Source organism: Nomia melanderi, chromosome 9, assembly GCF_051020985.1.
Source record: "Nomia melanderi isolate GNS246 chromosome 9, iyNomMela1, whole genome shotgun sequence".
Classification (NCBI taxonomy): Eukaryota; Metazoa; Arthropoda; class Insecta; order Hymenoptera; family Halictidae; genus Nomia; species Nomia melanderi.
In genome coordinates this window covers 14,684,831-14,709,655 of record NC_135007.1, presented here as the reverse complement: position 1 = coordinate 14,709,655, position 24,825 = coordinate 14,684,831, and the positions used below count along the sequence as shown (strand labels likewise).

The 24,825-nt window shown below is 42.7% G+C and overlaps 2 protein-coding genes across 11 annotated transcripts in view; both read left to right on the top strand.

The window, feature by feature from the left end:
• The first annotated feature begins 303 nt into the window (after positions 1–303).
• ALiX (programmed cell death 6-interacting protein-like protein AliX) lies at positions 304–4,853 on the top strand. Of its 4 annotated transcripts, none has more exons than XM_031973517.2 (16): positions 304–462; positions 672–921; positions 1,192–1,307; positions 1,577–1,695; positions 1,792–2,070; positions 2,139–2,240; positions 2,321–2,543; positions 2,619–2,742; positions 2,813–2,990; positions 3,067–3,228; positions 3,302–3,445; positions 3,527–3,742; positions 3,818–3,967; positions 4,068–4,209; positions 4,278–4,472; positions 4,568–4,853. In XM_031973517.2, the coding sequence occupies exons 2-16, from the start codon at positions 716–718 to the stop codon at positions 4,678–4,680; spliced, it is 2,469 nt and encodes an 822-aa protein (XP_031829377.1). In that variant the 5' UTR covers positions 304–462; positions 672–715; the 3' UTR covers positions 4,681–4,853. The 4 variants fall into 4 exon arrangements, with proteins under 4 accessions (XP_031829377.1, XP_031829376.1, XP_076227184.1 ...); XM_031973516.2 differs by having other exon boundaries at positions 408–547; XM_076371070.1 differs by having other exon boundaries at positions 444–462; positions 575–921.
• A 779-nt stretch (positions 4,854–5,632) lies between these two features.
• chm (lysine acetyltransferase chameau) overlaps positions 5,633–24,825 on the top strand; it is a 101,978-nt gene continuing 82,785 nt past the window's right edge. For 5 of the 7 annotated variants that reach the window (XR_012999489.1, XR_012999488.1, XM_076371153.1 and 2 more), the window contains exons 1-9: positions 5,633–5,857; positions 5,990–6,458; positions 6,541–6,786; positions 6,872–7,135; positions 7,201–7,380; positions 8,533–8,893; positions 8,981–9,275; positions 9,352–9,596; positions 9,681–9,867. Coding sequence is in view for 5 of the 7 variants with exons in the window: in XM_076371153.1 (XP_076227268.1) it covers positions 5,840–5,857; positions 5,990–6,458; positions 6,541–6,786; positions 6,872–7,135; positions 7,201–7,380; positions 8,533–8,893; positions 8,981–9,275; positions 9,352–9,596; positions 9,681–9,867 (2,265 nt within the window). In the remaining 2 variants the exon portion in view is untranslated. The remainder of the gene's footprint in view (positions 5,858–5,989; positions 6,459–6,540; positions 6,787–6,871; positions 7,136–7,200; positions 7,381–8,532; positions 8,894–8,980; positions 9,276–9,351; positions 9,597–9,680; positions 9,868–24,825) is intronic. The other 2 variants (XM_076371155.1, XM_076371156.1) reach the window with 1 other exon arrangement.

Sequence of the window (24,825 nt, the reverse complement as noted above, 5' to 3'; positions counted from 1 at the left end):
GTTGTTACCTCGTGATTCAAATTTATGAATACATTACATCAAATATTTCAGATTCTATTATTATAGAAGCTTATTATCTGAATATTCGTTATTGCTTATGTTATCAATTAATTTCAATGAAAGTGATAAGATTTGGTGCTTCTACCACAAACTTAAAATTAATGCAGATATCCTGCAGAATACTTTTTTCGTCCATTGTTCTGTAGTACCGACAGTGAAACTAATGCGCTAATGACTTTCATCTGAATAGTTCAGCTAGTACAAACTTAGCAAGATTTTAATAATATCGTGTTACGAATGTTAAGTTTCTACTTGAATTTTCCTATAATATATAACAATTATACGGTTATTATTCATGCTTTTTACCATAGACTTAAGTTTGTGATTTTGGCCAATTAGTTTCACAGGCTTATCATTAGATGGTGTTGGCAAGCCGCTTCAAATGACGGTGTCATGATAGGGGTATGTCATGTGGTTTTGGAAATTTATATTTAAGTTGCATAAAGTTATATTTTCTTTGAATTTACGATAATTTTCGTCATTAACAGTTAGTATTCTCCGTTTATAATTTTAGTGAACCGAATATTGTTGTTATGTTACGTGTAGATCACATGTAAAATGCAATGATAATCAGGTACCAGGGTGACATATACCTACATACATGCTTATAGATACATCAGCCGGATAGTTAGTACGATTTCAGCCATACGTCAAAATGGCTGAGTTAATTGCGGTGCCGTTGAAGAAACCGTTCGATGTCGATGTTATTAAACCATTAACGAACGTTATTAAATCAACGTACAGCAGTGCGAGTAACCAAAAAGATTATACGGAAGCAATTACCGATTTCAGTAAATTAAGGAACAACGCGTTATGGCGAGCTTTCGAGAAGTCCGATAGCTCCTTAGAGATTATATACAGGTATGAGTCATCTTTAATTAAGTATTATTTTAATCGTACTTACGTTAATTTCTTAAATAATATCTACTTCTACTTGCACCGTTTGGTTAATTATATATTCGTCATTAGCCATCATGGGAAATTAGAAACTTTTTTTAGCTGGTCATTATAGGTGTTTTCCGAATAATGACGTGGATTAGGAATGATATCAGCATTTCGTGAAATTTATGTGCTACATACTATTATATGCAAGGATTGTTGTTGAAGAAAATGTATGATTTACTGTTGTAGTTACTATGATCAACTGTGTGCATTGGAGGGCAAGATACCTGCCCATGAATTACAGATTCCATTCAAATGGAAAGATGCATTTGACCGTACGATGTTTGGAGGAAAACTTAGTTTAAGTAAGATTATTTTAAGTGTAACTAAAATCTGATCTACAATAGGACAATTGGTAGAAGAAAATATAAATTAATCTTGTTTGATTTTAAGTTGATTAAGGAATAGATTCAAAGCAGATAAGATAAAGCTGTTTTTGAGTTCATCAATATATTAATCATAATTTATATTTAGATAATAGCCACTATGGAAAAGACTGATTGAATTTAGGATATATAAGAATATTAAAAACGTGACATATTGTACATCAGTTTCATAATATTATTTATTTCAGCTATTAGTACATTGGCTTATGAAAAAGTATGTGTTCTATTCAATATTGCTGCTCTGCTAAGTTCAGTAGCAGCAACACAATCGCTTCATGATATGAAATCAGCTGCAAAATTATTTCAAGTTAGTATTTGAATTAAGGAAATCATCAATATACTGTAGCAAAGTTCTAATATCTGTATACACAAATATGTTACATAAGTATTATATAAATTTCAGCAATCTGCAGGTATCTTTAATTATCTTAAAGGAAATGTTATGATGGAAATTCAGCAAGAACCTACACCTGACATCAGTCCAGAAACATTAGGTGCATTATCTATACTAATGCTTGCTCAAGCTCAGGAAATATTTGTACATAAAGCTATCGAAGATTCCATGAAACATGGAATTGTAGCTAAATTAGCTGCTCAAGCTGAAGAACTTTATGCGGATGCATTAATGTTGTTCCAGAAAGAGATTTTCAGGTCTTTTTGGGATAAGGAATGGGTTCCTTTGGTACGTGTATGGTATTTTTTAAAAATTTAGTACATATATGTATATAACATTCTACTATCTTCATGTAGATAGCAGGGAAGCAAGCCGGTTACTTAGCAATGTCTGAATTTTATCAATCTTTAGTATGTAAAAATAATAAAGCTATTGGAGAAGAAATTGCTAGACTAGAGGTAAATCTTATTTCGTATAAAGTGAAAATAACTGATATTATCACTATTCCTAAAATACTGATTAAAATGTTTACCATTAGCATGCTGTGGAATTGTTCAAAGCAGCGCAACAACGTTCGAACAAACGTAACTTATTTGAAGAATATTTCAATAAGGCCCAAAGGAATCTTACAGAAGCAAAAAAAGATAATGACTTTATTTATCATGAAAGGATACCAGATGTAAAATCTTTGGAGCCCGTAGGTAAAGCCAACATTGTAAAGTTGTTGCCCATGCCTGAGACTTTCAGTACAAACTTCAAAGGTCTGTTGTAAATTATCATGAAATGATACATTCACATTGATCAGGTTTTACATATAATCTTACCTAATATTCTAGATCTTTTCGCTGATTTGTTGCCTGTAAGTGTTCACCAAGCATTGTCATCCTATGATGTTCGTCGCAATGAATTAGTTAATGCAGAAATTTCTAAACTACGTGAAATGACGCAAGTGCTAAATAGGTACAATAACAATTTGAGTATGTGTAATAATTATTAAATACATCGATAATTAATGATTCAATTATTTTAGTATTCTGGCAAGTTTGAACTTACCTGCCGCTATCGAAGATACGAGTGGTGCCGAATTACCTCAATCTGTGTTGGAGAAAGCTCAATTTGTGAAGGAAGCAGGTGGAATTACTGCTTTAGAAAGTGCTATGACTGAACTACCAGATCTTTTACAAAGAAACAAAGAAATCTTAGACGAGGTTAGAAGAAGAAGAAATAATACAGAATAATAATAGTACTTTCAAATTATTTTTATTTCTCATTCACAATTTTTAGTCTGAAAGAATGCTTCAAGAAGAACGGCAATCTGATGATCAGTTGAAAGAACAATTCAAGGAACGTTGGACCAGAATACCTAGCTCTCGTCTGACAGAGCAGTTCACTATTACTTTACGGAAGTACCGTGAAATTATTAACAGGGCTGTAACGGCTGATAAGGTAAATAAACGTAAAGATCAATTTTATAAAAATTCACATATATATGTTGACACATTTGTTACGTTATTTGTAGGCTGTACGTGAAAAATATGAAACTCACAAAGAAGGTATGGAAATTTTGAGTTTAGATGACAGTGCCCTGATCAATGCGGTACCAACTGGATCAGGTGTTCAGGAAAGCAGCACAGTGTCACAACTTAGACAACTTATGGAAAATGTAACTTGATTATGATTTCTTTCTACGTCTCCCTGATGATGTTATTACTTTATTTACATTAAAACTATGATTTTTCCCCAGGTGGAAACATTAAAAGCAGAACGTGATGTCATAGAAAGTGAATTGAAGTCTGCCACTACCGATATGAAAGCAACGTTTTTGTCAGCACTTTCTAAAGATGGTGCTATCGATGAACCAAACTTATCTGTAGAAAGCATAGGAAAAACTTACGGACCTTTACAAAAGCAAGTCAGGGACAGTGTTGCACGGCAAGAACAGTTGATCGCTGATATTCAAGTACATATAAATCGTTTGTTTATTAAACAATTAGAATACTTTTTAGGATATTAATTTTCATTGGAAATATTGCAGAGGTGTCATGCAGCGTTTACTAACGAGCAATCTGGCAGTGGTAGTTCAAGAGAGGCAATGCTATGCAAATTAGCAGCTGCTTATGATTCATTTAAAGAATTAAAAGGCAATTTAAATGAAGGTGCTAAGTTTTATAATGACTTAACACAGGTATGGTAATGAGCATTAAGTTAATTATTTATTGGTACTTTGAATTATTACTGACGTAACAGCAGTGAGATTATGGGTATCGAATTATTTGATTTCACAGTTACTGGTAGTGTTCCAAAACAAAATATCAGATTTTTGTTTTGCTCGAAAAACGGAGAAGGAGGAACTACTGAAAGATTTGACGACAAATTTGAGTCATGCTGGTCCAACTACAACTCCCACCATTCCAGCTCATCATGGTGGTATGCATTGCAATCTACAGTAACTAATTACTTCGTATACTCAGCTTTAAATATATACATTTGTACAGGAACATCTGGACAGAATCAGCCTCCTGCGCCTGAACAAACTACCGCACCATCGCAGTTGCCGTACCCTACACAGTTTCAAGGAGCAATGCCCATACCGTACGGAGCTGGTCCTGCTACACCGTATCCTGCATATATTGCTCCTCCCATGCCTACAGCGTATAATCCATATGCGACAATGCCTTATCCTACCCAAGGTAATTCACAAATGTTTTTTTTAATAATGTACATGTACATTGCAATGAATTTTCATGGCTTTAATCGGTTTTATTAATCTTGTTCATTACATTAGCTCCAGGAAATTATAATCCGTACCAAGGTATGCCTCAAGTTCCTTATGGTGGGTATGCAACTTTGCCACGTTACGGAGGGAACCAAAATCCTCCCGGTCACAATCCATTTTGAAATACGAATTGTGTGTTGCATGTACTATGATTGTAACTATAGACATGCAAACGTGCAGAATCAGCAAAGCTTATGTGTAATAACGTCGCAGAAATTAAAGCGAAATATATTTTAATGGCATTTCGTTCTGTCCAGCATCAAACAATGAATAAACAACGTTTAAGATCGGTTTAGAGGACAGACACTTCTTGATTGTTATTAAATTTCATGCAGTTAAATTTTGATATAATATTTATCGATACGTGATATAAGTTAAGCGTTACGTTTAGATAAAGTCAATCTTATTTTATCTTATTGTATAATTTTATTCAAGTCGAATTGATTATCTTACTTATATCTTGATTAAATTGATGATTATCAATACTATACACGTTATGGTTATATTCATGCAATATACTTTTTAATGGTTCGAAAGTATTTCACAAAGAAAGTGATAAATACAAAACATATACAAAACTTCTGCAATTTATAGATATATTTTGTAACATAACGTACAGTCTCCGTCATTGTAACACTATACAACCGTAATTGCTAGGTAATCATTGCCTTCATTTTGTATTTAGTTAAACAATTTTATATTACTGATCTTTTGCTATATCGCACTGTTCGTAACTGCGCTTTCGTTTCGAAATGTATATTATATATTTTTTGTAATAAATTAGAATGTTCTAAATAATAATGAAGTTGACCTAAACATATGTAATGTTATTCCCCACTCTGATTTATTGTCGGATTTATGGTAAATATTTTTATAAGTATTATGTAAAGTACATCTAGTACATTAGTCTTGTGTCTAGGTTGGCAACACGTTAATGACGACAATGGAAAGGGGAACCCCTGATCGGAGTTACTAGCTTAAAGGTTGGTAGGCTGTTTTCAGTATTTGGGGTGAAATTATGATCTGCTAGGGACATTGTACTAGTAACAGTACACAGCTCCCAGATGACTTTTAACACTATAATGTTTCGTAACATGAGTTTACACATATGTTGTTTTGTAGTTGTAAAAAGGAAGCAGACAATGGAAGATTTGTTGCCTCAAACAAGTGTAACGCAGTAAATAATTCCTCTAACACACATGCTGTGGAGGAGTTTAGGAATTGTTGCAGAAATGATATTATACAGAACCTGTTCCTTCCTTCAAAGATAGCACCGTTGAAATGACTCCAAAACGGAAGGTATGTGGATCTTATGTAGGTTAGGGAAATACTGTTGTTGTGTTTGTTTTAAATCATCAACAAGTCCTATCATGTCAGATGTGAAATAAATGTTTCTGTGAATGACAAATACAATTCATTGTTAAATCCTAGACAACCAGCTCAGAATCTACTTCAACAACCAGCTCTGGCTCCTCATCTAGCAGTTCCTCTAGTTCAGGCAGTGAATCTAGCTCATCCGATTCGGAAAACTCCAGCAGCTCTGCAAATAGCCAGAAAGCTTCTGACACAGAGAGAACAAAAAAGAAAGCAACCTTTCCTGCTAACCGGCATGGCAAGACTAAAGCTGAAGCAGTTTCTGTTGTATCATCAGAAACAAAAAATAAGGAAAGAGTACCACCAAAGAGTAGATCTGTAGTATATTCTTCAGAATCTGAAGAATCACCTGCTAAAGTAAAATCAGCAAAACGAAAACCACCAGCCAAACCTAAAGCCACTGCTACAGTAGCTCCAGTTGTTAAACAGCAAAGACCACCTGCGAAATCTACTACTACTTCTGTACAACAAAAAAACACATCAAATCCCAAACCAATTGGTGGTAATAAGCCTAACAAACCTGCTGGTAAGAATATAATGTATTGAGAACAATTGTAATCAAACTATTTCTGTTTATTTACCAGTATATATTTTCATATATTTATCAGCATCTACAAGCACCAATGGGAAAGTACTAGACAAATCAACGAAAGTAACATCTGAGCCTGTACAAAAGAAACTGAAAAAGAAAAGTATCTTTAGCCCAGAGAATAGCAGCGAAAGTGATGGTGGTATTCCTCCTAAGACCACTGTACCCAAGCCAACGAATAACTCTACCAAGTACACAAAGAATCAGCCAACCAAGGCAAAACCAGTTGACACAAAACAAAAACTAGTTGCTCCTAGCAGACCCAGTAAGAGTAGCAAGATGTTTTGATTTTAATTCTATTGAGATCTCTCAAAGTATACATATATATAATAATAATACCACTTTACCAGGTCTATTGACGAAAGCTGTACAACCTCAGAAGTCTGACAGCTCTGCAAGTTCCAAAAGTTGTTCTGCAGGATCAGGTTCTTCTGGTTCATCGGACAGTAGCACAGACTCTGAATCTTCTGAAAGTATAGCGAGTCCACAGCCTCAAATAAAGAAAAAAGATACTCAACCAAGTGCAACGGTAGCTGCTGCAACCAATGTTCCACCGAAACGGCCCTCTGTAGCAGTAGCTCCAGTGAAACCACAAAAGTGTACAAAACGGCAAAGTAAGTTCTACGATTTTTCGTCCATTTATATTTACAATTCTAAAAATTTTTGTTTTTACATTTAGGCACAGTAAAAAGTGACGATGAAGCCGACGCGTCTGCCAGTGAGAAAGAGATTGATGAGCACGGGGAGACAACTGCTTCGAAGGTGACGGCGAAGGGCAAAAGGAAACTCCAGACGCGTAAGGGTAGCAAGTTACTTCAGCTTCAAACGAAGGCTGCTAGCGATTCGGAATCCGACGCAGGTACGAACGTATCGTAGCGGTTACAGTAACATAGCGTGCGGTCATGACATTACTAATCTGCAACTCCTTGCTCCTTACCTCTCTTTTGATAAATTTAGTTTCTTGTACATAGTAGTTTAACACTTTCACTGTCTCTCCAGATTACCAGTAATACTTTTCTATTCTGTTTGATTCTTTTGGTTGACACACCTCTTTACCATTTCTTTTCATTATTTCCGATTGATTTCAGTAAGTTGAACAAGTGATTGTTTTGGTAACTAGTTAGCACTAACCTGTTATTTCTGTACGTTCTCTTCCAATAAGTTCAGTCCCTCCTGTCGACCTTTTCGTTACAAAATGCAAAAGAAATACGAAGATAGAGAAACGTTATAGGTGAATTCTAAGCACCACCGTTCTATCATGACGAGCATCTCAAAATTCATTCACTTCTCGAGCAAAATACAGGGTGTTTCTACAATCGTGGTACAACTTGAACGAGGATGATCCCTTATTCAAATATCAGGCGAAAGTATTCATCAAATTTCATCATATAACGGGTAGAACAACAGTAAAAACAGAGAGCTTGAACGATAAATAGAAGTAAGTTATGATCAGCCAGTTGATTAACGGGTCTACCTAAAAATAATAATAAATTCGAATACAACCGCAGAATTCGATTTCACGGGCGGTCGAGGCTCACAAAAGGAAATTTTATTCTGTAGTTTCCCTTCCGCTTAATGTTCCCGGTTGCGCCACGATCGCCGAAACATCCTGTAGAATCGAAGCGACGCGAAAGCACTAGTTTTCCATTCGTTGAGAGAGCAAAGAAGGAAAAGAGGCCGGTAGAGACACACATTATTCGCAGGCGGTGGATTTAGGACTCTATGCTGCCTCCTTAACACAAAAAAGCAGTATTTGCGGTTCTGGATGGATGGATTGGACATATATGTTATGTGGCCCTTAGGGAATCCAGTGGTCGATGGGACAGTCTCGTTGTATACTGAACAAAACCGTATAAAACAAAAGTAACGATAGTAATAACAATAGAACAAAAAAAAAAAAAGCAAATGAGTGACATGATGTACAGAGTACAAAAGAAAACAAAGCATGTGTCCAAGGTGTCCTAAGATGCAGATACAGTCTTTTTGCTTACGGCGGCAGTATGGTTCTCAGGTACGGAAACGGTAGCGTGTAAGCGTATCCTGCAAATTCCGCTGATCCGGTGTGATTTATCGAGAGTAGCCGAGAGCAAGAGGAGCACCAGCAAATCGCCGGTTAAACGCGCCGGGCCTAGCACCCAGGCCAGGCACGCTTCCGGTGCCAACAGGGTATCACAGAACAGCGCCGGGACCAACAATGCCACCAGCGGAAGATCCGGTCAGGGGAATTACGCCCGCGCGCGGGTCGCTAAGGAGAGAGAGTGTCCTTTAGCGCCGACGTGCGACTCTAGGGGTCACCTCTCCGGGAAGCTCGAATCGCACTTCACGTTGGAGGCTTGCCCCATGTATCACAATACCACGTCGCAAGCCTGCATGTAAGTCGTCGTCTTCATTCCTTGCCAATGCCACGCGTTCTCCATGCACAACGTTCAATCCTGACATTAATGTACCCCACGTTGCAGAGAGTTTCACAAAGACAGGAAGAAGCGGGAGGAGGAGCGGAAGAAGGCCGTCGGTTGCCTCGCGAAGAAATCGCCGAAGGGCGTGCACCAGACGACGGAGCAGCGGAACTATCAGCTGAAAGTCAGAGAGCTGAGGAACAAGTGGAAGGGGAACACCGGCGACGGGAACGAGACGGACAGCGAGAACGAGCTGCAGGGGAACGAGAAGGACCGTCAGCCGCGCCTGACGAACCTGACGCCGGACTACGATCTGAAGCTGTTCATGGAGGCCCAGGCGATCGCCAGCGAGAAGATCGTAAGTTCCCCGAGGTCGCGCGGCTTCCCCGCCTCGCCGGGGATCGCACCGAAGGCTGAATTGAATTGCGTTCAAGGAGAAAGAGCTGAAGGAGCTGGACTACGACGGCGAGGGTAGAAACGCGGGCGGCACGCGGGTGATCGAGATGGGCAAATGGGAGATGGAGGTGTGGTACCAGAGCCCCTATCCCGAGGAGTTCAGTCGCGCACCGAAGCTTTACTTGTGCGAGTACTGTCTGCGGTACGCGAAGAGCCGTCAGGTGCTGAGGCGGCACAGGGAGAAATGCTTGTGGAGGCATCCGCCCGGCCACGAGGTATATAGGTCGGTCATCCGTTCCATCGGTTCCCCGATTGATCGCCGGCATCGTTTGAATCCGCGGATTCTAAATTACACTCCCCGTTACAGGAAAGACAAAATAGGCGTGTGGGAGGTGGACGGCAAACGCTACAAGCAGTACTGCCAGAACCTCTGTCTGCTGGCGAAGTTCTTCCTGGACCACAAAACGCTGTACTACGACGTGGAGCCGTTCCTTTTCTACGTGATGACGATCGGTGACGCGGAGGGGTGTCACACGGTCGGCTACTTCAGCAAGGTGAGCGTTGTCCTCTCTTTTCTCACTGCACGAGGAAAAATGTGGGCCGTCGCGCGTGTACACGCGTACAGGCCTGACCCTGACGAGGATGGTCTCCTTTTTTACTCCGGTTTACTGCGCGGACCACCTTCACCGTCCTCTTCAGGGTCGTCCTGTGCGTTTCGGAGAAATCATTGAAATACCGGCAGGGACGGCCTTATTTTTAACACCGTCCGACTGGTCACCGACGAATAAAGACGACGCTCTTGCGCAACGCGCGTTGCACTCGCGGGAAAGTAAAAGGGGCCTGCGTTGTTCGTTGAACAGGATTTTTGTAATTATTATCGTTTTCCTCGTGCAAATTACTCGCTTGAACGATTACACGAATCAACGTTCAACGGGCAATTGTTCACGTTGAGTTAACAAGGAGTTAACGCGACTGTCGTGAGGATTTTCGGCGTTTCATATAATGTTATTCTCTCGTGGCAAAGATAAATGATGTTAGAAATAATTCTTAATAATTTACTGCGAACGGTGGTATCCCTTTGGTATCGCTCGCGACAGTGAACGCGTTAAAAAATAAAATCAAGCAAGGCATAAAAGAAATCCTCCTCGAGGAGTTTCTTATTGGCTCGTTGCGACAAGCTACCAACGGAGATATTAATGCGAAGCACGTGCGTGTACGTGCGCGACTGTGCGTGAAACGGTACGCCTGTGTCGGTTAGCACTTGCGTAAACGGGGGCCCACGTTCACATGATAGGCGTCCCATGGACAACACCCGGGGATAATATTAAAACCGCTCGAACGATTCCGAACCGTCCTCCCGTGTCCCTTTTGTCGCTATTCGTATTAACGTTGATTGTACGAGCTGTCCGCGATTATCAGCCGCGTCGCTGTTCGTCTACGCTCCGCCGCGGCGAACAACATTTAATGGAGTAACGTTTAACGCTAGAACCACCGAGTAATTAGAGCGACTTATATTTAGAATCCCTCGTGAGAATTAGGAATGTTAATGTTTAGGAGATTCGGAAGAATTCTTGTTGCTGCATTTCCGTTTGAATTCGTTTGACGAAGAAACCGTCGTAACTTTGATGGTTGGACAATGAAAATTCAGAAATAGATAGTTTCCACAGAGAAACAAGATTCGAGATATTTTTAGTTTCAGATAATCACTAACGAAACGGAAGTTTTATATTCATATTGAACACGATTGAGATACTTTCTAATTTTCTAAATTTCGATGCGGACGTCTGCTTCCATCATTAAACCTTAGCACTCCGGATGGTTTTGTAATTTATCAGCAATTGCGACTAATTTTTATAGTATCTCTAGTGAAAATGAAAAATGTTGTAACATTCCTTCGATCTTTCATTTTCCTTCTCAGCACAAAATTTGGATGTGGAAAATCTAATAATTTTAGGGTAGTTTCTTTGATTCGTTAGAATATTTAACTGTCTACAGAGCCTACAGAGTTCAAAGGGTTAACCCTTTGCGGACCAAACTCTCATATTTCGAATACCGATTTGCGAAGGAATGATTTAATAACTCAAGTAGCAAGGGATCAATGCATACTTTCCTTTTCCTCCATTATTTAAGCATCCGTCGTGTAATTTGGCCGAATCTGCCGAAGGTTTCGTGTTCTTTGAAGAATCTTCGTCCGCAAAGGGTAAAACTGTCGCAACCGATACCCTCGGATCTCATCAGTTCCCTCGCGAGGTACAAAAAGTCCCCGGCCGGCCGATCGAAACGAACAAACACTCCTCGAACCTACATCCATCGTCGCCCGAATAAAATACTAATTTTAACTTCTTCCGAGGATACCGGCACATGTCCGTAATCCCTAATTTTAGTCCGATATTAAAGCCGAATGGTCACGCGCCGTTCGACACGTTCGCAATTACATTCTCGCCGGTTCCAATCCCATTCGATCCACGATAAAAATTAGATCAAGATACCCGTAGCTCTCGAGTCCCGGCGACCCTCAAAATACACGTTCCTGTCTGCCAGATCCGGGCAAACTCTGATCACACTTACGATCAGTGACTAATGACTGAGTAAACATCCGAGCGTAACTGATGACTGAGTTTCTAACAACTATCGACTGATTACAGTAAAACCGCTGAACACTAATTGCTATCGTGACTAAAGACACTTGTATGCATCAGAAAATCGTGACAAATCAACGTAACAATTATTAATTAACTCTCTGTAGGCCCATGTGACTTTAAAGTCACATATCAGTATATTGGCATCTTGTCGATTTATTTCATTTTGCACTCGAAGCGGTGAAAATTAAGTAATCAGTGAACTTCAACTTCTATACGCTCAGGCGTGAAAGTTTAACTTGTAACTTGAAAGATACAAAATATATTCGTTTGATGAAATTATTGAAACTATTGAATAATTGTTAATTCGTATTCACATGTGGATATCTATTAATTTTGTACCGCATAGATTTTGTTATAATATTGAACAAAAATTCGGCGCATAAGGGGTTAATTCAGAAAATCTGCATCTCATTATACAAAGCTCGGTGTTACACATAAATCTTCCTAATTCCACCGCACCGAATCAATCGGTGACCGAGACTCGCCAGCCGAGTGGAAAGGGTTAATCATTAATTAATCCGCGCAACAATTAACATTGCAATGTACCTGACAATTAACGTAAATCGTTAAAGCAACTGAACGTAACAATTATTAATTCAGAAAATCGTAGCTCCGCTCGTACAAAGCTCGGCGTTACACATAAATCTTCCTAATTCCAGCGTATCGAATCAATCGGTGACCGAGACACGGCAGCCGAGTGGAAGGGGTTAACAATTATTAATTAATCCGTGCCCTACTCCGCTCGTACCCCTACCCCACTCACCTAATACGCCTATCCGCTATTTTTGCTTCTATTTCGCGGTTTACCGCAGCTGGTAATGGCATCCGCGTGCCGTGCACGGATTACACGGGGGTGTGTATCGCGGAAAGGGGGTGTCTCGTGTCTCCTCCGTTCCCCTCCCTCCCCTCGGCCCACGGTCGAACCGTTCCCGGTCTGCTCGGCCGTAGGAGGAAGAGGAGGGAGGAGGGAGGAGGAGGATGAGGATCGGTGGGAGAAGGCTCTTCTACGCACGCCTATTTACTGCGGAACAGCATCGCCGGAGTCGAAATCTTTACCGACGTTCAACGACCTCTGACCCTGGCAAGACGCGGCAATCCGCACCCCCGACGGACGGGGGCCGGGGGACGGTTGCCGAGGGTGGGCGACGAAAATTTCCTTCGGTCCCGAGCAAACGTTTACCCCTGTTCCCTTTTGTCCTCCAGAAGACTTCCAGAAAACCTTCTTATCCTTTCTTAGGGGTGGGACCGGTTGCTTGTTCCTTTGTCTAACGGGTGGTTAGGGATGCGCGCCTTTTTGCTGATTGATTTCTGCCCTATTTCCGTCGGATTGCTTGCTTTTCCTAGCGTTGATGATGTTCGGAGGAATTCGTGAGCTGATAATTCGCGAGGACTTTTATTCGGATTATGACGTGATGTTAGGGGTTGTTTTAGAGATAATTTATAGGTAGTGATAGGGTGTTCTACTTGGGGCTTTGAATTGTTTATTTCTGTAGATATTAGAAGCTTGGGCTTGATTTCAGTGAGTTTATAGAGAAGGGTTAATTAGATGTCCTGCGTTGGAATTTCTGGTTGCTCGTTGTCATTCTTATTGGTCAGTGATTGTTGGAGAAAAGTTAAATTAATGATAGGATGTTCTACTTGGGGCTTTGAATTGTTTATTATTGTAGATGTTAGAAGTGTTTGGGGTTGATTTGAATGAACTTGTAGAGAAGGGTTAATTAGATGTCCTGCATTGGAATTTTAGGTTGCTCGTTGTCATTCTTATTGGCCAGTGATTGCTCGAGTAAAGTTAAATTAATGGTAGGATGTTCTAATTGGGACTTTGAATTGTTTACTATTGTAGATATTAGAAGCTTGGGGTTGATTTCAACGAATTTATAGAGAAGAGTTAATTAGACGTCCTGCATTGGAATTTCAGGTTGCTCGTTGTCATTCTTATTGGCCAGTGATTGCTCGAGTAAAGTCGATCCCTGTTTTTAATATTTCTACCGTGTTGAATTGTGGGAAAGTCTTCGTTTCGCTGCGCGCGTCGGCTTACAGGTTATTTACGAACCGGTGCAGCCTAACAATCATTCTTCTAATGATCAGCGTCGCTTTGAGGGGATATATTTAGGGATGTGTTAACGTTTGTTGAGTCTCCGCGCGCACGCGTTACCGTGATAAATTCAATGTTCACGAGGTCTTCAACCCTGTCAGCCGAATAACCCTTTGAGATCGGAAAGAACGGAACGCTGGTACCCGTACGACGGCTCACCGCGCCGCTCCGCGTACTCTGCGCAATGATTACATACAAGAATCGTTATCTGGCTTCTTGTTTGTCTCCGTTATTTTTAGTTTCCTCGATACATGCGTCGCTTTCCACATACTTCGACTTTTCCGCGAAGGAACTCGCGACACGCTGCTGCCAGACCGTACAAATGATCCGCTTCACGATTCAATGAATAAGCAGAATTTCTGTCTAACGAACAATCGAAATTTCTGCTTGTTTCATAAATCAACGGAACATTAACGTGCTCTCAGAAAATTGCTGTTGACCTGTCTCCTAGCAAGCTGTAAAAAGTAAATCAACTCTCTTCAATTTAAGAGAAAGGAGTCGAAGTTGAAGCAAGGGATGAAGCAAATGAACAAAGAACATTAGAGATCATTAGAAAATACTGTTAACATCCAGTAAATCTACTTGTATTCTGGTATCAGCGAAACGCGCGTATGCAGAGCGATCGATCATCCATCAACACTTCATCCCCCAAAAAGCCGCACGCCAGAAGTGTCTCCCGTGCATCGACTAAAACACGTGCGTCTCCATTCCAGAGGCGCCGCGGACGCGTGCTAGCGTACCGCGATTCATCCGCAGGCTCGATTCCCTAAATAATTCCCCGACGAGCCGTGGCGGCGCGTGTCCGCGAGGGGTGGGGTTCATCGTCCCCGATTCCTCGGGACCCGGTCCGGGGAGGACGCCGCGCCGCGCTAAAATCCCGGACGCGATAATTTCGATATCGATCCTCCCCCAAAATTCACCTTCCTAAATATCTGCGAAACACACTTGCGATACTGGTGGTTGCCACCGTCTTGGAGGAGAATGTCAACCCTTTGCACTCGAGAGGTGACTCTCAGTCACTCGATTGGTGCATGAAAACTGTAAAATTGTATTTAACCCTTTGAACTCTGTAGGCTCCAATATTGCACCAGTTGTTAATATTGAATATTTTAATGAATCTTAAAGAAACTACCCTAAAATTATTCGATTTTCTACACATCTAAATTTTGTACTAACAAGGAAAATAAAAGATTGAAGAAATGTTATAGCATTTCTAATTTTCGCTAGGAATACTATAAAAATTAGTTGCAGTTAAGGGTTAACATTGAGTCTTGAGTAATCTGTCGATACGTGAAACAAAATCAAATACCATTGTTCCCCTTACTTTGTGAATAGATTCCTCGTTGAGTTAGTTCTGAAAAATGTCATCTATATCTCATAAAAATAAATTGAATATTTCTAGTGACAAATTTTTCGAGTGCAAAGGGTTAATATTTTAGACAAAACGAAGATATCCTTTGAAGATAGCTCGAAGGGAAATCACAAGTACATGGAGGAACAAAGCTATTTTATTCGAATGTTTCACGTATCGAGGCATAATACAAAGTTGAACATTAAATATCGGATCTTATAGTTTTACTGTGTCAGATCAAGTGGTGGCTGAGGGTCATCTCGAGTGCAAAGGGTTAACACGTTGGCAGAGAGCAATTGCACAGTCCGAATACAACGTTCGTTTGTGCCATGGTTCTTTGATTACAATGTTTTAATTGAACTTCATTAAAATTGTAATGTTTATTGTTTAACCTTGACACTGCCGGTAACGCACTGATGTTAAACGAAAAGTTTGCTCGTCGCGTTCGTGTTAACCTAGCTGCGACAGAATTTCGCGTCACATTCTTTAGAAAATACCTTGAAACCATGGAAACACTGAACTACATTAAACCAATCTAAAACAATTATTAATATAATATACCATTGACGGAAGCAACTGTCGAACTAGAATTCTCGTCAGATGTAACCGAGCTTCGCCGCAATTGCAGGCGCCAACAGTACACCGAAATCAAATTTTCAAAGCGCCTTTATAGGCTAACAGTCGCCAAGAGGTTAAGAGCAGCTTCATTTATAACGTCCCGGGGGGTCGCAATTATTTAAGAAGCGAAAACTGCGTCAACGTGCCTCCATTACAGAGTTAGCCGTCCTCTAAAAACCCTGAAACGACCCTCAGCGATATTTCACGCGGAAGTGTCATTTCCCGAACTCCACGGCGAGTGTTCCCAAATTTCATTACCGCTTGATTGGTCATACACGTCCTCCCATCAAATTTGTATATTTCCCATTCGCCCCATACCACTCGCGCCGCCCCGAATCAAACAGATTACCACCACCACCACCTCCCCGAGGTTCGACAATTAAAGAACACCGTCGAGCCCTTCGCTCGATGCCTCGAAGTCGCCCTAAATTCCCATCCCGAAAATTCCAAAAACAAATCTCCCCCGCCCCCGCTCTGGAACTTGTTAACACACCCCGCGAAAAGGGCGGCACCCGTCGGAGGTCGATGCTGGCTGCATCCGCAGTGGCGTCGGCAGCAGCGGCGGCAGTAACGCGGAGTCAAAATCTTTATAGACGTTCAATGACCCCGACCCTGGCCAGACGGTCGTGGGGTGACGCGGTGCTGGTAGCGGCAGCAGCAGCAGTAGCGGCGGCAGCAGCGGCGGTGGTGGTGGTGGTTGGTGGTGGTGGTGGAACGGTCTGACTCGAAGTGCGACGAGGATAGATTCACCGACGGGGTTGACGGGAACGGGGGTTGGGCGCTGGCGTACGTACGCTATGCGCTCACGGCGTGCACCACCAGGTGGGTGGCGAGGAGTGGGGGTCGCTCGCCCCTAGGGCGAGTGGTGGTGGAGCTGTGCTGCAGAAATAGGGGATGGCGGTTGCAGAGGAAGCCGGGAGAAGGGATGGCAGGGCGTCGCCTGGCATCGGGTCGTCAACCTTTCTGCGGCACTGCGACGTCGGGGTCGTTATTATTTCCTCCTACTCCGCCTCCGCGTCTTTCCCGTGTCTTTTTCTCGGCGACGGCGGCGTCGGTCGCGCCGGACGGCCGGGGTCGCGTCGGTTTTCTTCAGCCCCGCGACCCCCGGACCTGGCCACCTTGCTGGCTCCTTTTGCCGATCGCTGCGCGGCCGAATCTTTTATGTCCTGTCTAGTTCCTTGGGGTGGGACCGGGTTCTTGTACTCTTCGCGTTTTATTTCGTTGGCCCGTTTGTTTCGGGGGCTTCCAGAGGGGAGGATCTTCCGGCGGGAGTAATTTGGATAGTGTCTTTTATACGGCGATTCGTGATGGATGGAATTGGGGATCGAGATGACCCGTTTTCGGTATTTTGGGATGGCGTGCCGGGCTCTCTGCGGGACGCTCGGGGTATTGATTGCGACGCTGATTTTAACGGGCGCACTGGAGAACATGGAGAGTTTAGAGACGGTTGTAAGTGGAATAGATTTTGTTCGGGAGGTTTGGGAGAAATATTTGTCTAGGTTGGTCTAGGATCTTTTGGGATTAAGTAGTTTGGGCGGGTCCCGGTCAGACAAGCTGCGAAAGATATACTTTGTCTCTGCGTCTCGAAGGAATCAATCGACGCAAGCTTACTCTGTCTTGAAACCTCAATCATTTCCATCTTCAATCAATCTTTTCACATCGAAGGACAAAACCCTCTTCATTATTCCCATTAGGCAAAACAATCGTCAACGCAAACTTACTCTATCTTCCTCAAACCTAGCAACAATCATCTCCACCATATTCAATCAATCTTTTCACACCGAAAGACAAAACCCACTTCATTATTCCCATTAGCTAAAACAATCGTCAACGCAAACTTGCTCCACCTATCAAACCTAGCAACAATCATTTCCTTCAATCAATCTTTTCACAGCGAAAGACAAAACCCTCTTCATTATTCCCATTAGCCAAAACAATCGTCAACGCAAACTTGCTTCATCAAACCTAGCAACAATCATTTCCTTCAATCTTTCCACGTCGAAAAACTCACGTTGCTATTCCAATGCGCCAAAATAATCGTTCAACGCAAACTTACTCCACCAACCTGTAATCTGTCAACAATCATTTCCTCTTCAATCAATCTTTTCACAGCAAAAGACAAAACCTTCTTCATTATTCCCATTAGCCAAAACAATCGTCAACGCAAACTTGCTCCACGTATCAAGCCTAACAACAACCATCTCCACCATCTTCAATAAATTTTTTTACACCGAAAGACAAAACCCTCTTCATTATTCCCATTAGCCAAAACAATCGTCAACGCAAACTTGCTCCACCTATCAAACCTAGCAACAATCTTTCCACGTCGAAAGACAAAACTCACGTTGCAATTCGAATGCGCCAAAATAATCGTTCAACGCAAACTTGCTCTACCATCCCGTGATCTGTCAACAATTGTTTCCACCATTTTCGAGCAATCTTCTCATTGGCGGCTCTTGCATCCTCTCTCCGTCAGAGCTAGGCAGCAAAGAGGGGAACGGGGAGAGGGCGGCGTAAGCAAAGTCGATCGATCGACGCGTCCGCGCGGCGTGCACGGATGCTTCCTCGCGTCTTGCGGTCTCTCCTCCGCTTGACCTCGAATAATCCGGACGTTGGCCTTGAGTCTGGGGGCCGTTGACCCCGGGGGCGAGGCGGCCGTTGACCTTGAGTGTAATCCGGGGTCGTCGACCCCGCGCACGGCCGTCCCGGTGGTGTGTTCGCGTTATATTAACGGACGGGGAGAGAGATCTGCAGACGACGGTGACCTTGAGCGATCCTAGCCCCCGCGACCTTGAACGATTCGACGCCGGTAGTCGGTCGAGGGGACAGCCGACGAGACGAGGAACTACGGCTCCCGTCGCGATGTATCGCGAGGGGTTGGAGGGAAGAAACGAGCACCGTCACCGAAACGGAGAATTTCGAAATTTTCGACCCCTTAACGAATAAGGATCTTCGCGAGGAATTAACTCTTTGCACTTGAGAGATAACTCTCAGTCGCTATTTAATTGAACGGTGGAAAATTATGGAACGAAAAATTCAATATGAAATGTTCGATAAGGTATTGCTGGTGATTCTCGGGACGGGAGGTGACGGGAGGCGAGTCACCACTTGGTTTGATACAAAATTATAAAGTTCGATGTATAACACTAAACTTTGTATAATGCGTCACTATGTGAAATATCGAAGTAGAATAGTTTTGTCCAGTAATTTATCGATTAAATTATTTACATTAGTCGCAACAAGCAACAGTCACCACTTTGTTTGATACAGTGAAATTTTAAAGTTTGATGTTTAACACTAAACTTTGTGTAACGCGCATCACTATGTGAAATATCAAAGTAAAATAGTTTTGTCCTTTAATTTATCGATTAAATTATTACATTAGTAGCAACAAGCAACAGTCACCACTTGATTTGATACAGTAAAATTATAAAGTTTGATGTTTAACATTAAACTTGAACTTTTGAGCTTACTGTGAAATAAGGAGACCATGCATTAAGATAGTAATCTGATTTTCCAGGGATTATTTTATATATATACTGTATAGGTTTGTTGTGAAATTGGAGAAAGATTTCGCTACAGAAGACACTTCAGTAGATACTGATGAATACGTTCATGCCTGTAACGCTGGAAGGATTAAACTTTAGAGTATCGGCTAAGCCTCCTTCAAGGCTATGCACGAAACTTCAACTTCGCCACGTGTGCGCTGTAAACTACATTACAGTAGCTTATACCGTGCCCAACTCGAATTTAAATGAATAGTGTCGATAGTTCAATTCTTACAAGTAGAGTAAATATTCTAAGAATCTCTGATGCTCTTCGCCTGATAAGATAAGGTTTCAAGCTCGAAGCACTCGGTTCTAACAGAATAGGAATTATTCAAGTTCAATAATCTCACACATTAACCAGTGAACTGTGTTTGACGTATACACGTCATCTTAAAACTCTTAACGGTGCTAACTTTTTCAACGATGGATTATTTATTTTTTCGAACAAACATATAATTATTCTTTTCGCTCTAGTTTTTCATCAGGATATATTTTAAGCGCACTTGGTCTGCATTTAACAAGTATACACTTCATTATTTCATTGCGCACACAACGAGATTTTTCAAACTACATTCCACGCTTAACTGGTTAAACAAAATCATCCTAATACACGAAAGCAAAACCTAACCTGTGTACCACGAATACTTACCGAGAACCGATCTACGTGGATAAAACGAGTGCTCGTCTAAAGATTAATAACCCCCTCTCTTTCGAACGTCTCTCCCTGTTCTTTCTCGCTGTAACCACGTGACGTAGTAGAATCTTTATCAATTCCGAGCCAGCCGAGCAGAAATCTACCGGAGGGTCGGGGATCGAGGCGTGAACGTTTACAGCTTCCGGCCGTTGCTCGGCCGAGGCACGAAAGGAAGCCCGCACGCGCGATTTTCGAGAGATAAAAACGCGAGAAAATACGTGTGCGGCGTTCCCTTCGAGCCGACGTTCGCTAAACGCCGGCGAGAGCCGTCGGAACGCAAATTCTACTCGTAAAACGTCGACGGCGGATCGAGAAAGTTTCTCGGACGAGCGTTTCCGAACGTCTCAAACGAGACGGGCTCGCTCGGACGGGTGTCCGGGTCGGGTTCCCCCGCTGTAGATCGAAGTTGCAAATTTATAAACCAGCCCGGCTGCCGAGGGGAACCGCGCGAGGTCCGTCCCTAGCCGCTGCCGACCCTAAAAGATATTTTTAAGAAACTTCTCGCCTGTTTTATTACACGGCGAATTCCCGCGAACCGCTTCGTCGAAGCGTGTCCGATCCGTGTTTCGTTTTGGGAGCGAGCGCTCGGCATCGCCGCTCCATTCTGGTTCCGTTGCAACGAGCGGACTGCATATCCTACTCGAAAAGATGTTGTTCGTTCTATATATTATCAATGAATCGACTATTCCACGATTTTCTTTGTTTTACTGTAACTAGAATATTGGATATATTTAACCCTTTGCACTCGAGAGGTGACTCAGTCACTTGATTTGATAAAAACTATGAAGTTGAATATTTAGTATTTTAAATTAGTTTGTGTTGCTATGTGAAATGTTTGAATAAAATAACGTTCCTTGATTTATCTGTGAATTACCGTTAAATTACAATGTCGTCTGTCTCGTCGGAAAATGTTGAATATTTCCAGGAAATCTTGCATTAGGATTATCGAAGAATACAGAATCGACTTAGAACGAGAACTATGAATCAAACTCACAGCTCTCTTATAGTCCTTACAATGTAAATTAACACTAGGTTTACGGAACGCGTCAAATCGACGCATATTGGGTTTTAGAAATATCATTTTGTAAATTACCATATTTTGTAAATCATCGCAACTTCCAATAGAAACAATTTTCCCAATAAACCAGAAACTAGAGTCAAGATTCTTCGTAACGATTACTCTTTCTTATATCTCGCATCCAATAATTCTTCCTGATTTCGTAAGAGTTCAATATTCTGCACAAGCGAATTACCTGCTATCAAATCTCCAGTTTCCACGATCTAAATAAACTCGCATCGATTCCTTTAGGAACAATAGAACGAAGTGTACGATAAACGCCCGTGAACCTAGCGTTAAAGAAATCTCGGCGGTTCTACAGTTAACGAGGATGTTCGCGGAGGCTTCGATATTACCATTTTTATCCGCCGACAGCCGAAGACGATACAGTCGCTAGCGAGACGGCGATGCGCGTTAAGTGGCTTGCGAAACCGACACCGAGTCGCGCAAGAAGTATTCCTTATACTTCGCCGGGTAAAAAAGAAGAGACGGAGGAAAGGGAAAAGGAAAAAGGAGAGCCCCGGTGCCGCGCAAGAGGCGGCCAGTCCAGTCCGCTGGGAGGCCGAAACATCTCGGGATTAAATATGTTTCAGCCGGACACTTATAATTGCTGTTTACGACACGCTCGATAATGGCCCGGTAATCATAATGCAATACGGACACAGCGAGAAAGAGTCTGAGGCTCTCCCGAAGAGAGTCGTATTCGTTCGGATCTCCCCCGAAAAAGGAGAAACGCTTGTCACGTGAAATCCAGACGGGGAACCGGTTTTCGGGGCCGTCGGGTCCAAGACGCACCGGCAACAACGGTGCCCTGTCCTGTCCTGTTCTATCCTGTCCTGTTCTGTTCCGTTCTGTCCTGTCCTGTCCTGTCCTGTCCTGTCCCGCGTGCTCCTGAAATCCTCGCGAGGGAAGAGCGCCTTCTCTCCTCGGGGAGGATCGACCCAGAGCCTGTTTCTAGCGAAACCAGAATTCCGATAGCCCGGCCTTCTCTCCTTCCCGATCTTTCGGCCGCTCGTGGATCGTTGGGCGGATTATGGCTGGACCCAGCTGTAATCGAGAGGATCCAGGAGATCCTATGCTAGGGGATCGAACGATCCCATGATGCTAACGCGATACGAGGGTTGCGTCATGAGGGGGGTTAATTGATGTTAGCCTGGAATTTCTTTTAGAACGAGTTAGGTTCTTTTATCTCTTCTCCAGGTGATGAGTATAGTTTCAAATGGATTTGATTATTTTGGTTGTGATTCAGATAGTTGATGTGAGTTAATAGTTGTTTGACTGGACCCAGGTGTAATCGAGAGGATCCAGGAGATCCTATGCTAATTGATGTTAGCGTTGCGCCTGGAATTTCTATGAGAATGACGAGTTAGGTTCTTTTATCTTTTCTCCAGGTGATGAGTATAGTTTGAAGTGGATTTGATTATTTTGGTTGTGATTGAGATAGTTGACGTGAGTTAATAGTTGTTTGACTGGACCCAGGAGATCCTATGCTAGGGGATCGAACGATGATCGATCCCATGATGCTAACGCGATACGAGGGTTGCGTCATGTGGGGGATTAATTGATGTTAGCCTGGAATTTCTTTGAGAACGAGTTAGGTTCTTTTATCTCTTCTCCAGGTGATGAGTATAGTTTGAAATGGATTTGATTATTTTGGTCTTGATTGAGATAGTTGATACGAGTTAATAGTTGTTTGACAGTTATTCTACTGTCTCGAGTAATGATAGTGAAGTTAAGAGTTGATTTCAGAGAGAAATAGGGTTGTCCTTTAAATCCCTACGCTATTGTCTAAGAAACTTAGTGACTAGTATTTTACAGTAACGAAGATCTGAGACAATAGCATAGAATTGAAACTAGAGACGAAATCTGTTCAAATGTCTAAGATGTATCAAGACATCCTTAGTCCCAACGAGTCGTTCAAAATATACCAAATCCTCCGAAACCGTTATGAAATCGAGTCGCATCGGAAGCTCTCCGAGGTTCCACGGTATCGAGACGCTGTTCTAATCACTTGGAATACCGAGATTCGATTGTCCATCGCTGCTCGCGGCGGATCGAAGCGTCCGACCGCTCGCGGAACAGAGGTAGAGGAGAGAGTACGTCGACGAGCTGCGAATAACGTGTCCCGAGCGAACGAGAGGACAGCGTATCCTCTTACGCAGGTATTCCAGACGGGATCCCGCTCGAATGGGACGAACAGGGAAGAAAAGAGCGGCCGAGGGGGGAGCCGAGGGAGGGAGAAAGGAGAGAGAAGCCGACGACGGAGGAACACGACACGCATGTCGAACACCGGCACCTACACCACAATGCCCCCTGTCTTTTCCTACTCCCGTGATACGGACGAAAGAGTATCCTTTTATCCTGTTAACCGGGGAGAACGAGTTAACGCGTCGTTTTTATTTCACCTGTTATACGCCGCGATCGGCTCGCTGCGGATCCTCGCGCGGATTTCGATTTTTTCCCGACGCGAGAACCGCCGGACGGGTTTCGAACGATCCATTTCCTGACTGTTCTTGTTGCGATCATCGGAAAGTCTCGGTGTTGGTCGGGATATTATGAAACAGAAGAAATTTAGGGGAAATTTAGAATGACTCGAAGAGTTTAGTGAATTCTAATCGGTAGATCGATCTGTATGCGAACTTGAGTTCCTGCGAGCGCAATTAGGTAGTTAGAATTGTAATGGGAAATGACTTTGATAATGACTCTAATGAATACTGCAAGAAGCGGCGCACTCCGGATATTACGAGTTTCCGCATCGCGTTGCGCTCTACGGAATGATGCACTTTCAATTTTCTCGCAAATACATCGAGACTCGCGGTAATCGCGTTTTCTTTCGCGCGGATTCCCACGATCGACGACCGCCGATCGAACATTCGCGTCGAGATACCGGGAATAAAAGAGAGGCGGACCGAGGATACTTTGATTCGCGTACGAGGACGAGGACGAGGACGATCCTCCTCTAAAACGCGTTGGAGGCCGTTGGAAATCAGCAGACGGTGTATCCGTGGAGACGCTCGGCGATCCACAAGCTGCTCGGGCCTCGCTCGTTTGACTAACTTCCGGTGGTGCGCCAGTTAGCCCGTCACGAACCGTTCCACTGTATATGGTCCTGAATAATGCATGCAGAAATGGAACGAGCGCACCTTCTAGGAACGAAGTGCGGTCGAGGGGAATAAGAGAGAGGGAGAGAAAGAGAGAGAGAGAGAGGGAGAGAGGGAACACGAAGGAAAGAGGAAGATAAAAGGAAGAAAGGGAAGGGGGTGAGTGGGAGAGAAGGTTTTAAAAAGGAGGAAGGCAGGAGATGCAAGGTAAAAAGGAGATAAAAATTGTGAAAGGGGAAGAGGCTCGAGAGGAAAGGATTAAGGGAGAGAAGTATCTCCGGTGCTCGCCGGAGAGGATACGAGAAAACGATGGCCCCGATGCGTGTAACGCAATAAATAGGCAGGGACTGACGGAACGTTTATATCTCTGAAAGCCGAAGAGAGGATACCGAAAGGCGAAAGCGTG